The sequence below is a fragment of the Marmota marmota genome, unplaced genomic scaffold, assembly GCF_001458135.2.
Source record: "Marmota marmota marmota unplaced genomic scaffold, marMar, whole genome shotgun sequence".
Classification (NCBI taxonomy): domain Eukaryota; kingdom Metazoa; phylum Chordata; class Mammalia; order Rodentia; family Sciuridae; genus Marmota; species Marmota marmota.
The window spans coordinates 1,529,305-1,543,084 of NW_025999863.1; the positions used below are offsets into that span (position 1 = coordinate 1,529,305).

The 13,780-nt window shown below is 59.8% G+C and overlaps 2 protein-coding genes across 2 annotated transcripts in view; one reads left to right on the plus strand and one right to left on the minus strand.

Annotated features, from left to right (window-relative positions):
- Lmnb2 (lamin B2) overlaps positions 1-13,780 on the minus strand; it is a 31,848-nt gene that overhangs the window by 13,914 nt on the left and 4,154 nt on the right. Inside the window, exons 3-4 of the mRNA XM_048810762.1 lie at positions 3,925-3,937; positions 2,297-2,300 (exon numbers count right to left, since the gene is read on the minus strand). Coding sequence (XP_048666719.1) covers positions 2,297-2,300; positions 3,925-3,937 — 17 coding nt within the window. The remainder of the gene's footprint in view (positions 1-2,296; positions 2,301-3,924; positions 3,938-13,780) is intronic.
- Gadd45b (growth arrest and DNA damage inducible beta) lies at positions 11,506-13,502 on the plus strand. Its single transcript, XM_048813848.1, has 4 exons — positions 11,506-11,800; positions 11,893-11,994; positions 12,357-12,579; positions 12,831-13,502. The coding sequence occupies exons 1-4, from the start codon at positions 11,757-11,759 to the stop codon at positions 12,942-12,944; spliced, it is 483 nt and encodes a 160-aa protein (XP_048669805.1). The 5' UTR covers positions 11,506-11,756; the 3' UTR covers positions 12,945-13,502.

The following is a 13,780-nucleotide window of genomic DNA, read 5'->3' on the forward strand; positions in this document are numbered from 1 at the left end:
AGTTGTGGTCCGACCGCCCCGCGCGGGGCACGCCGGGAGTTGAAGTCTCCGGGCGCCGGGAACCCAGGGCCACGCGTGGAGTCTCCCGCCTGCTCCCTCCGGGGGTTTCGCTGGAAAGACCGCTCGAGGCCTTCCTTAAAGAGCCACTGCCCGCAAAACAGGTGGACTGGAGCAGTTCATGGAGGTGCGCGAGGAAGGCCGAGAAAGACTGCATGTTCTCACGTGCGGAAGCTAAAATAGCTGGGCCAGTGGCGGAGCGCTCCTGGCCGGTGCCGAGGCCCAGCCGGTACTGGGGAGAGGGGTCACGGAAGGCCAGGGGCGGGGTGGCGGAGGGGCAGAGGGAGGGTGAATGGCAAGCACAAAAACAGGGGCAGTTGCACCGTTTATATGGTGCATTTTATGGAGGACTTGGAGAGAGGGGCCGGGACGCCCAACGCGGAGGGTCAGGAGGTCAGGCAGCGGCGCACCCGGCACCCGGGGAGGCAGGAGGGGGCCTTCCGGGCCGGCTGGGCAGCTCGGCCAGACTCTGTCTCCGAATAAAAAGGGCTGGGGGTGTGGCAGGGTGGTGGAGAGCCTGGGGTTCCATCCCGGGTACCAGGGGGAAAGATGAAACGCTCTGCATCCCCGACTTGATCGGATGTGGGGTGTGCCTGCATCCAACTACCACGTCGCAGCCCGCCAATGTGTACAGTTCTTATGTGGCGACTCAAAGGAACAACGGAGCCACATCCAGCCACCAAACCCACCTCAGCAACTGTGGGACATTGGGCTGCTGACTCGTGCCGGGTTCCCCACCCGTCTAGCCTTACTACCTCATTGGACTCCTGAAAATTGAGGTGGTGAAAGAACCCCACAAACATGCTCAGGGGAAGAGGCCGGAGGTGAAAAGCCGCAGGTCACAGAGTGCCATAGATAGAAGGGCCCAGCAAGGAGGGCAAAGAGCAGGACATCACAGAATCGAGTGGTCTGATGTCATTGGCTTCTGCCAGCAGCCATCTGAATAGAGAGGGGCCTGTGAGTAGAGTCCAGGGCCTCTGTCTGCAGAAAGGAGGCCCTGGTGGGTGCAGAATGACTCCCTTGCGGGGTCCGAGCAGGGGCTTGCTCAGCCTGTTCAGGTAGCCTGGGCCCCTGTGGGTGGGTTGCTTTGAAGCTCCTGGTTTGGGGGAAACTGGCTGATTGGACGTGCAGTTTGGTGGTGTGGCCGGATCTCAGGGACCCAAGGCAGGAGCTTAGTGCACAGCCGTGGCCTCTGCAGATGCGACTTGGGAGGTCAGTCTCCACAGTGGGCTTTCTCCAGCTGTGCGCTGCTGGCAGGGGATGGGTGAAGGGGACCTGCCCACAGTGGGGTGTGAGCGGGCAGAGCCACCTCCCTCCTGCCATGACAAGCAAAATGTCTGTCACAGTGCAGCTGTCCCTGGTGTGGTGTGTCAGAGCGAGGTCAGGGACCCTGCAGATGACACATTGGGAACCGGACCCCGCCCACCCAGCCCTCCGGGGACACTGGTAGGCTGCGCTTGGTGCCCCTGTCCAATGGTCTGAGTGACCCCTTGTCCCCTCCCCACAGGGCCAGGCCTTGGAAGCCGGCTGCGCCCAGGCGGACTCCAAGTCCCAGGAGGCACCACCGAGGGCTGCGGCCTTGGTGTTGGGCAGGTGGTGCAGCTCCAGCACCGGCCAGGGCAGCACAGCCGTCCCCAAGGCGGGTGCCCACACTGGCAGGTGCGGGCCCTGGGAGACGCCCCGTCCCAGTGCCTCTGCTCCACACAGGGCTGAGTTTTGGCGCCAGATTTTCAAAATCCCAGGCCAACGGCTGCTGCTGGTTCCCGGCCCGGATCGCCTTCCAGGATCTGAATTCCGGAGCCCAGAGCTCTGGGAGGCCTGAATTCCGGCATCTGGATCTTGGAGGAGTGGATCCTGGATCTGGTGTAGACCCAGGCTTTCACGCGGAAGTCCTAGGTCTTGGGGTTCCAGAATCTGGAGTCTGGGTCTTGGGGACCCTGATTTTGGAGCCTGGAACTGTGGAAAGCCGTTCTTGCATGTGATTTGAGTTACCTCCCTGGCTGGGTGAGAGGCGCTTAGAAACACTGTGTCAGAGCCTTCCCCACCCTGCCCCAGGTGCGAGGGCTTGTCCAGGTGGGAGTGTGCCTGACCACTGACCTGAAGACCAATCACTGACCCTGACCTTGGAATGCTGCCCCCCTCGACCCTCATTGGATGGAATTTTCCCCTGAATTTTTTGTTCCCCCATAAAAGCTCACTCCCTGGCATGTTCCCCCTCTGGCTGGCCTCTTGTGTAAACCTCGCTACTGCATCAGGTGGCTGGAGGCAGGAGTGGGAGGAGCCGTCTCTGAGCTGGGCAAATAAGGTAAGAGAGTCATGTCTCTTGAATTTGAACTCACTAGTTTATTTTTGTGTTTTGAACCTCTATTATGAAGCTAGCGTGCTGGTCGCATGGCTGATGGAACCTGAATTCTAGGGGTCTGCATTTGGGGGGTCCAGATTCCGGAGCCTAAGTGTCAGAATGCAGGAACCTGGGTTTGGACCTATAATCCCAGGTGCAATCGGAGGTGGCTGATGCTGGGCTGGTGAGCCTGGAGGGAAGTGCCCCCTGTGTGGGGTCAGAGAGGCGGAAGAGCGGGACACACATGATCAGTAGCCAAGCGTGTGGCAAGCCGGAGGCGGTTCGCGTGAGGAAGAAAGGCAGCGACCACCTTGGGAGTGTGCGACGGGAGCAGGACTTCGAGCAGAAGAGGGGAGAGCCCTAAACAGCGAGGACAGCCACGGGGAGGACATTAAAGAGGAAACACGCGTGCTGCCGCATCCGTGTATCCATCAGCTGGTGCTGCATAACAAGCAGCCCCCAGTACACACGCACACACGCGGTGGTCCTGGTCAACAGGGTCAACAGGAAGGGGTGAGTTCAGTGCAATAAAATTTTGAGAGGAGAAAACCCATTTCTACTTAGAGTAAACTGTCCTGTTTATCACTGTTGCTGGTCTCTGTGCCTCATTCACACGCTCCCCTGTATCGTAGCGTGTGTGTAGGAAAATGAGAGCATGGGTAGGGCGGGTCCCAGCTGAGGCTCAGGCCCTGGGTAAGGGGGCCGACCCGAGTGGTCGAGGCAGCGCACTCTTATGTCACCGGCACACGGGTCAGCAGGAGGAGCAGCTTCGCTGGGCCTGGTGGCTCAGGGCTGCCCCCACTGTCCACACCGCCATGGGACGTGGCTCCTGGCCGGGCGCTGGGCTGAGAGCTGCAGCCCTCGGGGGCCTCGCCACCTGAGGAAAGGGTCTGGGGAAGCCCTCGCCGTTTGTCATCGCAGGGAGACCAACCAAAACCACCCAGAGTTCCCCGTGAGACCAGGCCACCAGCGGGGCCGCGGGCAGCCCCAGAGACTGGACGGCAGGAGGATCGTGGCTCCGTGAGACCCCGTCTCAAAACAAAAAAATAGAAAGTGCTGGGATGTGGCTCAGGGTCGGCCCGCCTGGGCTCTGTCCCTGCTAGGGACAGAGATAAAAACAGGCCACGGCAGGGGGCAGCGTGTGGAGTCAGGTCCTCCGGGACACGGCGGGGAGAGGGCGTGTGCACAGGAGTGTCACGTGTGTCTGAGTGCATTCACATGTGTGCGTGTGTGGAGGTGCATGTGGGGGGGCACGCATGTAAATGCGCGTGTGTGAGGACTGGGTGTGAACACAGGGACTCATGCGTGCTAGATAACAGCCACCGCTGAGCTCCACCGCCAGCCCTTTTTGGGTGCAGTTGCCCAGGCTGGCCTTGAACTTGACCCTCCTGCCTCAGCCTCCAGAATTGCTGGGGTGACAGGTGTGGCCACTACACCTGGCTCCCCTTTCTCTTTTTATAAAGCCACCAGGATCCGATGGGGGCTCCACACCAATCACCTCAGTGACCTTGTCCAACCCTAATCACCCCGGGGCCACCTCTGAACACTGTGGTCAGGTTGAAGCGCCTCCCTCCTGATACCTCAGCAGACTGGACTCCCCCTGTGTTTCAGAGGATGAACCCGGCTCAGACCCACGGAGTCTGAGGGCAGGGCAGAGCGGATGTCCCCTCTCCAGTGCCACTGGCAGGAGGGCTCTCTGGCTCCAGGAGAACCAGCCCTTCCTTCCATTCTGGCCTTTACCTGGTTGGACCAGGCCCACCACTCAAGGGAGGCCCTCCCCAGTTACCGCGTCACCTGAACCCCTCGCAGACACATCTGGAACAACGTTGGGCCCAGCTTCTGGGCACCCGTGGCCCAGCTGTGTCAACACACAAAAGGCACCTCCACCGACTCGGGGAGGCTCGCTGGACCCTGCTGGCCACAGGAGCTGTCCTGCCTGCTTCATCGTCTCCGAGGGATTTTACAAGTGTGGACTTTGCAAAATACCAAAGACCATACAGGAGGTTCCCGCCCAGCCTCCCCAAGGCTGGCCTTTGTCCCCAGCTGCTGGGAGGTGACCTCTAGGCCCCAGGAATGTGCCTCCTGATGGGTATGTCTCTGTTTGCCTGGAGTCTGTGGCCTGGGACAGTCCCATCTGACAACAGGAGGAACGAGGGTTTGGGCCAGGCTCTCTGGGGACCAGCCTCCAGGCAAGAGCTCAGCCAGGCAGGCCGTGTGGAGGCCAGGCAGGCCGTGTGGAGGCCGGGCCGGGCTTCCCTGCTTGGGAGGACTCCTGGGACAGTGACCAGACGCTCCCCCGTGGGACCCCCCCCCCCGGACTTGGCTTGGTGCCTGGCCTTCCTTGGTCAATTGGAATTTGTATCCTGTAGCCACAATAAAATCGTGAACGTAGATGGACCATTTTTCTGGGTGCTGAGAGGACCTGAGGAGTGGTCGTGGGGTCTGTGAACTTGGTCAGCTGCGCTGAATGGAGGGTCCAGGGAATCCCTGAACCCTGTCTGCAGAGAGAGACCCTCCGACCAGGCAGTCGGTCAAACTCTATACATGCACAGAAATCCAAACTGTCAGCTGAGCATGGCAGCCACACGGGTCATTCCAGACGCTCAGGAGGCTGGGGCAGGAGGACGACACGTAGGAGGCCCGCCTCAGCAATCTGGGGAGACCCTGTCCCAAAATAAAAATGGCTGGGGATGTAGCTGAGGGGTGCAGTGCTTCCAGGGTTCTGGGCTTCATCCCCAGTCCAGGAGAGAAACAGAGGAGAGAGGAAATAAAGGCAGAAGCCGGCTGGGGTTGGCTCAGGTGGAGCGCTCGCCCAGCACGTGAGAGGAGCTGGGTTCCATCCTCAGCACCCCAAAAAAGTTAACTAACCAAACAAAGGTGTTGCGTCCAACTACAAATAAAAAATATATTTAAAAAAGAGGGCTGGGCTGGGGCTCAGGGGCAGAGCCGAGCACGTGTGGGCCCTGGGTTCGATTCTCAGCACCGCATCTAAATAAATAAAGTCCATTGACAACTAAAGAAATATTGAAAAGAGAAAGAAAGAAAGAAGCCGGGCACAGTGGCACATGCCTGTCATCCCAGCTCCCGGACAGGCTGAGGCAGGAGGATCTCGAGTTCATGTCCAGCCTCAGCAACTTAGCCAAGACCTTGTCTCAAAATAAAAAGAGAAGCCGGGCCCCGTGGCCCACGCCTGCCATCCCAGTGGCTCAGGGGGCTGAGGCAGGAGGATCTTGAGTTCAAAGCCAGCCTCAGCAAAAGTGAAGCGCTAAGCAGCTCAGTGAGACCCTGTCTCTAGATAAAATACAGAATAGGGCTGGGGTGTGGCCAGGGGCCGAGGGCCCCTGGGTTCAATCCCCAGAACCGAGGGGGGTGGGCAGCCCGGAGGACTGTGCCTCTGCAGAGTGGAGTCCATCCTGGCATCCTGACAGCCTATAACGCAGCGTCCTCTGGACTCTGACCAGCTGTGACATTGTCCTGCTCTCCTCGCTGATGGGTGGCTGGGTCCCTCTCCGACGCTGTCCCCTGGTGTGTCTCTGGGAGGCTCCTGCCTCTCCCTCCTCTAGGTCTCCAAGGGACCCTCTAATGCCTGCTGGGACCTGGAGTGTGTCGGGACTCAGCCTCGGGCCCCAGGCACAGGGCACGGAGCAGAGGGAGGCTGGGTGGGGCTGCCTGCCCACAGGGGCTCAGCGGTCACTCTGGTGGTTTCAGTGCTGAGAAGAAAAACCAGAGGAAGAGAAGCCCAGCCGCTCAGCAGCAGGAGGCCCGCGTCACCGCCCAGCACCAGAGGACCACAGAGGAGCCGGGTGTGAGGGCCAGGTGTGAGGGCCGGCCAGGGCAACCTGCTGCAGTGGCCAGGGGAAGGCCACGGGGTGGGGTGAGAGGACACAGGCCAGGACACGGAGGACGCATCCGAAGGTTTGCATTGTGCTTTCTTTCTGGAGGGTGCGTGGAGGAGGGACCTAGGCACAACTTAGCTTTTGGAAGAGGCTGTGGCAGGGAGAACCAGGGGGTGGGGGTTAGCTTAAGGGTGTCCAGGGAGGGATGGGTGACTTCAGGTAGCCACAGAGGGGAAGGCAGAAGGAACACTTATGCCAAAGACATTCTCAAAACACCATTTTGAGTAATCCTTCCCACAACCTGACTTCCCCATGAAAAGAAGGAGTATAGAGAGGTTAAGTCACCAACTCAAGGACACACAGCCCATAGTAGGCGGAGGTAGGAGAGTGTCCTACAGATGTCTTGCAGCGCGAATGATCTCAAGCACAGCCTCTCCCCAGGCAATCCCCTAGCGGGCACTGGCCCCACCTCCAGCCCCAAGTCTCCCCACTCTGCCCTGTAAGGGAGCCTCAGCCTTCTAGCGCCCAGGCCCTGCCAGCCACCCCACCACCTGGCATGCCGCTCCCACCTCCTCCCAGCCCTTCCTGCCTTACAAACGTCTGGACCTTCACAGGATGAGTCACCCCCACCCGGAAACTTCTCCTTGGGGACAGGAATCTCGTCTTGTTCATTTGTACAAGAAAACATGATGTCATAGCCCACCCTTCCCTACTTCAGTCTTGCCAGTGGCTTCCTGGCCACACCCGGAGGCCCACCCAGACCTCCCCTGCAGCCCCCAAGGCTGGCCCCCCTTCTCCTCCCTCCCTCCTCCCTCTGCTCCACACAGGGGCTCCTCAGTGGGTCTCCAACACAACCTCTGTCTCTCTTGCCCCAGGGCCTTTGTGCAGCTGTGCCGACTGCCAGGGTGGCCGCGGCACCTGCCATCTAGAAGTGCACATGATCAGGTTGGAGGGGACCAAGGTGGCCTGGGCACAGGCTGGAGGCTTCAAAGAAGGGGGTCTCTGAATCCAGTCGTAGCAGGACCCCTGGTGTCCTGGCCCCTGTCCAGTCGGGGGGCTGCTGGGGCCACTTCATCCCAGCTCTGGCTCCAATAATGCATGGGTCACGAGCGGCCCCGCACTGCCAGCTCCTGGAGTGCTGGACCTGTCTGCCGACCCCCTTCCTGCCCTGCTGGTCAGCGCCCAGAAGCTCCCACCAGTGTCTGAGGTCAGGTGGCGCCTCATGTGGACAGCCCCCAGCAACGATGGGGGAGACAGGGTCTTGGCTAAGTTGCTGAGGCTGGACATGAACTCGAGATCCTCCTGCCTCAGCCTGTCCAGGAGCTGGGGTGGCAGGCATGGGCCATGGGGCCCGGCTTCTTTCTTTCTTTCTTTTTAATATTTCTTTAGTTGTCAATGGACTTTATTTGTTTAGATGCGGTGCTGAGAATCGAACCCAGGGCCCACACGTGCTCGGCTCTGCCCCTGAGCCCCAGCCCAGCCCTCTTTTTTAAATATATTTTTTATTTGTAGTTGGACGCAACACCTTTGTTTGGTTAGTTAACTTTTTTGGGGTGCTGAGGATGGAACCCAGCTCCTCTCACGTGCTGGGCGAGCGCTCCACCTGAGCCAACCCCAGCCGGCTTCTGCCTTTATTTCCTCTCTCCTCTGTTTCTCTCCTGGACTGGGGATGAAGCCCAGAACGCTGCCCCTGAGCCCCACCTGGCCCAGGCCCCCTTCTGAGCTCTGTTCATCCCACCGGACTCCCCCGAGGCCCTTGCCCTTGAGCAGCCTGACATGGAGGGTGGAGCAGGGCCTCAAAGGGGAATGTCCCTGACCCTTCTCAGGAGCGCCCACAGCAGCCACAACAGCCTTCCCCAGGCCTGGCCTCTGTCCCAGCGGCTCCCGCACCCCATGCCATATCCAGCCTGCGCCAGCCAAGCCCTGAGCGTCCTAGGCAGCTGGCCTTGCTGGCCGCCCCGACCTATGGTGCCCACAGCCCGATCCCTGTCCAGCCCCTGACAGAACCTCCCTCTCCCCAGCCCTGCCGGGGCTCTGGCGTGTTCAGAGTGCCCGGAACCAGCCTCCTCCCGCTGTGCAAGCCCCGAGGATCACACCAGCGCTGCCGCAGGGGAAGGGCCGCAGGGGCCGCGGGTGGAGGTCCCATCACTCCTGTCGCCCACACACCATCGGGTTTTAAAAGGGGCTGAGCTGCTCCATTTTAGCAGCAAGAGATTCCAATTGCAAGACTCCCTTTCAGGTGGAGGGTGGGCTTCGGGTCCCAGAGGAGACAGGGTGGCCTCTCATCGGGCTCCCAGAGGCATTTCAGGGCAGAGACTATGGTGAAACATCTGGGGGGTGGTGACAACTCAACCCCAGGATCATACTGTGATGCAGAATTTTCAAAAGTCACCATCAGGGCTGGGGGTGGCTCAGGGTAGGGCTGGTGCTGGGTGAGGTCCCAGGTTCACTCCTCAGCACCCACTCGGGGAGAACACTCAGGGCTGGGCTCGGCGGTAGAGCACTCGCCTAGCACGGGCGGGACCCGGGTTCGAGCCTCAGCACCACATAAAAATAAATAAAATAAAGGTGTTGTGTCCACCTACGACTAAAAAACAAATATTAAAAAAAAGAAAGAAAAAATTCACCGTGAGGACCAAACTTCTGTGCCCAAGACAAGTGCCTTGCTTGCTTTGCCCCCACACCGGCCCTGGGTCTAACAAAACTTTATTCACAAAAGCAGGCATCCACAACAGTCCAAAGCCAGCCAGTGCCACGGAGGGACGAGGTGGTCCTTCCAAAGGATGGAACCCTGTCATTCACCCTGGAGCAGAAGGGTGTCCTGGCCGATGCGCCACATGGATGAGCTTCCAGGTGTCCTGCGGATGACCCACGCCAGTCACAGAAGACAGCACTGGGCCTCCTCTCCACCGGCGGAACAGGCAGCTCCATGCGGATGAAAAGGCAGTTCAGGGTCCAGACACTGAGGACAGGGCGTGAGCGATGAGTCTGCAAGGCATGATGGGAACGCACCACCTGCACGGGTGTCGCTCAGAGGGAGGGCACTTGCCTAGCAGGCACAAGGCCCCGGGTTCAGTCCCCAGCACTCATTAGAAAAGAGCTGTGGGTAGAGCTGGTGACGATGGTCACACAACATTGTGACCCTATTTTTGGTATGCCAATTTGCAGTTAGAAACGGTTGAAATCGCGAATGTTCTTACGTGTATTTCACCATAATAGTAACCGTAATGATAAAGATTCCCAGGCAATAGTTTGCATATTTGATTTTTTTAAATTACTGCATCAGCCGAGGGCGGTGGCGCCCGCCAGTGATCCCAGCGGCTCGCGAGGCCGAGGCAGGAGGATTTCAAGTTCAAAGCCAGACTAGCAACAGGAGGCGCTAAGCAACTCAGTGACACGCTGTCTCTAAATAAAATACAGAATAGGGCTGGGATGGGGCTCGGTGGTCGATGCCGCTGAGTTCAATCCCTGGTACAAAAAAATTAAAAATTTTTAAAAATAAAATAAAACACTGCAAGGGGCTGGGGATGTGGCTCCAGCGGTAGCGCGCTCGCCTGGCATGCGCGGGCGCTGGGTTCGCATCTCAGCACCACATACCAACAAAATAAAGATGTTGTGTCCACCGAAAACTGAAAAATAAATATAAAAAATTATCTATTTAAAAAAACAAATAAATAAAATAAAACACTGCATCTACAAAATAGAAAATAGGCGCCTCAGGCCACACTGCAGGGACCCTCCTCACCTCCCTCACCCCGCCCCGCCCTTCCTGGCTCCGCGGGCGCCGCGACCTCGGCGGCCACCAGGTGGCGCCGTCGCGCCTCGCCGCGCCAGGGACCTTTCGCACCCCGCGGTGGGCGGCGCGGAGGCGGCGCGATGAGTCAGCTGGACCCGCGGGCCGCCGAAACCGAGGGAACCGAGCCGCCGGGCCGAGGCCAGGCCGGAGGATGGCGGGGGAGGGGACGCAGATGTGAGTCACTGGGAGCCCCTGAGGGGCCGTGGGAGACAGTCCCACGCGGGTCTGCCCGCCTAGCTCGTGCAGTGCCTGGCCCACATGGTGGCTCCGACTGGGCTGCGACAGCCTCTCCAGGCCTCGGCTTCCCGTTTTGCATCAGAAGCATAGCCTCGGCTTCCCCGCTCCTTGATTAAATAAAGACTCTGCGACACGCGGAAGGGGTCGGTTTCACACCACGCCTCGATAAGGGCCACCTGGGGGCGAGGAAACGAAAGTCACCCTCATCACTGAGACCAAGTCCCAGTCACTGGCGTGCAGCGCCAACCAGAACCGCGCTCCCCACGCCTTCTCCCGGGCCCAGTTTCTCCTCGCAGGCCGGCGGCGAGACGCGGTCAGAGGGTGGACCGAGAGGCGGCCGGCACGGGGGCGGGACCCGCCAGCACAGCGCCTCCGGGCCGCGCCACCTGCGCCTCCCACGCGCACCCCACCCTGAAACTTGCCCGGGGTGCGGAGGGGGCGCCCGGTCTCTTCCCCAGGGTGCCCAGGGCTTTGCAGCCCCTGCATTTGGGAACTTCCAGGTGCTATCGCGACCTCCAGATGACACTTATTGAGCGCCGTGTACACTTAAGGCTCCCTCCAGCCCCATGAGGCCGGTGTGCATTGATTCTTAGGGGACAGGTGGGGACCCAGAGGGTGCCTTTGCAGCCCCCGCTTTTGTAGAGGCCTCCTGAGAACTACCAAGCTTACGGGGTGCTTATTGTACGTCCGTAATTTTACACAATGCACATGCCAACCAATGAGGTCGGTGCCGCTTTCCCCAGAGAAGTGAAGTCAGCCTGGGTGTGGGGTACCCACGGCCCGGAGAGACCCACCTAATGACCTCCTGGGAGGGATCAGTGTGCAAACTGAGCGCCTTCCCCATGAGATCCCCCAGCACAGCTTGGAAAGGCTCAAGCCGGGACTCTCCGGGGATAAGGAGGGGATTCCAGGTCCCCCCCCCGCGCCCCGCCCCGCGAAAGTCCAGGCAGCCTCGCGCGCTGGAAATCCCGCGCGCGCCCCGAACCGCGGCGCGGCTGCCGGGAAATCAGGAGAAAACTTCTGTTTTTTTTTCTTTTCTGGCACTCGCGGGCTCCCACCCCGCTCCCTCCTCCCAGCTCTCGCCCCCACGTGGGGCATCCTAGCGCAGCGCTCCGCCCCCTCCACGGCGGCGGCCAACCGAAGCGCTTGCTGCTCTGGCCTTTGTTTTTCCGCCAATAGAAGGGAAGAGTAGTCTCGTCGAGGCCACGCCCCTGCCTTACAAGTCTATAAAAAGCGGCGCCGGTGGCCGAGGGCTCAAATCGCCAAGCTAAGGTACGGAGCGTGGATCTTCAGCCTCGTGGATTATTTCTCGCTGAGGACTTTTGCTGTCTTTTCTTCACCCATTTTTACTGAAGGAATTCTTTTACTTCTCGAAGTTCTTGGACAGTTCCGGCTCCGTGGGAAGGTTTTGGGCTCTCTGGCTCCGGTTTTGCAATTTCTCCTTGGGATTTGTCGTGGGGTTGCGTCCACTGTGGATTATAACTGCAACATGACGCTGGAAGAGCTCGTGGCGTGTGACAACGCAGCTCAGAAGTAAGTAGCTGGGGCCCCGCCGCCTGAGGGGTGGACTGTGCGGCGGCGCTAGGTGGCCCGCCCGGCGCTGACTCTCCTCTCCCTGGCTTCAGGATGCAGACGGTGACCGCCGCGGTGGAGGAGCTGTTGGTGGCCGCGCAGCGCCAGGACCGCCTGACGGTGGGGGTGTACGAGTCAGCCAAGCTGATGAATGTGTGAGTCAGACCCCCTTCCTGGGCTGGGTGCAGTGGGGGCGCCCCTCTGCTTTGCAGGTTCCCTATGCCCCTGTCTCGAACAGCGCTGAGACTTAGCAAGTGCCCCCCCCCACACTATGCATTCGGGGTTCCTCTGCTTTTGGGGGGATAGGAGTTGCAGCGTCCTGACATGACAGTGCATGGCTTGCAGCCCCCCTTTTGAACGTCCTATTCTCCATATTTTGAATGGTGCCCCCCTCCCCAGTCAGCATGCGGATGCCAGTCTCCACCTCCTGTAGTTTCTCTTTGCTCTTGCAAACTCCTCGTGCTTGGTGGCCTTTCCATGATCCTCACTTGACCCTCTCTCTCTTCAACTCCCTCAGGGACCCTGACAGCGTGGTCCTGTGTCTCTTGGCTATTGATGAGGAGGAGGAGGATGACATCGCCCTGCAAATTCACTTCACCCTCATCCAGTCCTTTTGCTGTGACAACGACATTGACATTATGAGGGTGTCCGGCATGCAGCGGCTAGCACAGCTTCTGGGAGAGCCCACTGAGGTGCAGGGCACCACTGAAGCCCGGGACCTGCACTGCCTCCTGGTCACGGTGAGCTGGGTCTCTTCCCCGTCCTGCAGGGCACCTGGGCCCATGTTTGTCAACAAAGTCGGGCTGACCAGTCCCGTACCAGCTCAGGGCTCAGCCATGCTTGGCATGTCCCGTCGGCAGCCCTGCCCCTGGCCTCATCACCCAGGCAGCTATTTTGAGCTGGCCTGTTTTCCCCAAAGGGGCCCCAGGAGAGGGAGTCTCCCCATCTCTTCCTGGGGCTCCCACTAAACCATTCCTTTTTCCTCCCACAGAACCCTCACTCAGATGCCTGGAAGAGCCACGGTTTGGTGGAGGTAGCCAGTTACTGCGAAGAGAGCCGGGGCAATAACCAGTGGGTCCCCTATATCTCTCTCCAGGAGCGCTGAGGCCCTTCCCAGCATCAGGACCTGTTGAGTTGCTGCCAAAAAAATAAAACACATTTGACCCTCCCCCCCCAACAAATCCCCCAGAACAACCCAACCCATGAGACCATTGGGGGCAGAGTCACTGAGACTGAGGACCAGAAGGGGGAGTGTGCGGCCACCCCGGCGGCTATCCAGGAACAGCGCCAGAGGCGGCCTCGAGAGAGGAGAAGAGGGGACCCAGGCGAGCAGGAGAGGGGACCCTGGACCAGGTCTCCTGAGCAGAAGCTGGACGGGGAGCTGCTGCCTCCCCCATCGTGGAGGACCTGGACTCTACACTGCAGGGTTGGGTGAGACTTATTGTCCCCCACCCTCCTTGAGACTGTGGCTGACATCTGCAGAACGTGGCTTGCAGGACTGAGGGCCCACACCCTCGCGGGAGCTAGGGCTGATGCCGCGCTGTGCCCTTGAGCTCCCAGGTTGCGAGCGACAGAGACCATGTGTTACGTGCACTCGTTACTCAACCACTGAGAGACAGATTTTTACTTCTTTGATGGCCTTGTAATAAATTTCTCAAGCCTCTGGGTCCTGGTGTGTATTTTCGGCTTCTGCGAAGGAAGACGGCCCCGCCCCCCGCGCTGCGAGCCGCGGCGCCCTCCCGCCCCCAGCGCACCAGGAAGTGTGACTTAGTCCCCATTAGAGCTCCCAGCTTTGCAGGAACAGTGCCTCTTCTCTCTGCAGCAGGCGCCACCACCCAACTCCGGCAAATCTTGGCCTTTTTTTCCCCTTCTACCCTGTAGCAATTAAGAGACCGGTTTATTACGAAACCTGGCCGCCGTGCCACCGCTGGTACCGGCGGT

Bases quoted from the DNA above. Each gene is read 5' to 3' on its own strand.
- Gadd45b (XM_048813848.1), top strand. From the start codon at position 11,757: ATGACGCTGGAAGAGCTCGTGGCGTGTGACAACGCAGCTCAGAA. The intron at 11,801-11,892 runs GTAAGTAGCTGG...CCCTGGCTTCAG, and splicing joins TGTGACAACGCAGCTCAGAA to GATGCAGACGGTGACCGCCG. The intron at 11,995-12,356 runs GTGAGTCAGACC...CAACTCCCTCAG, and splicing joins TCAGCCAAGCTGATGAATGT to GGACCCTGACAGCGTGGTCC.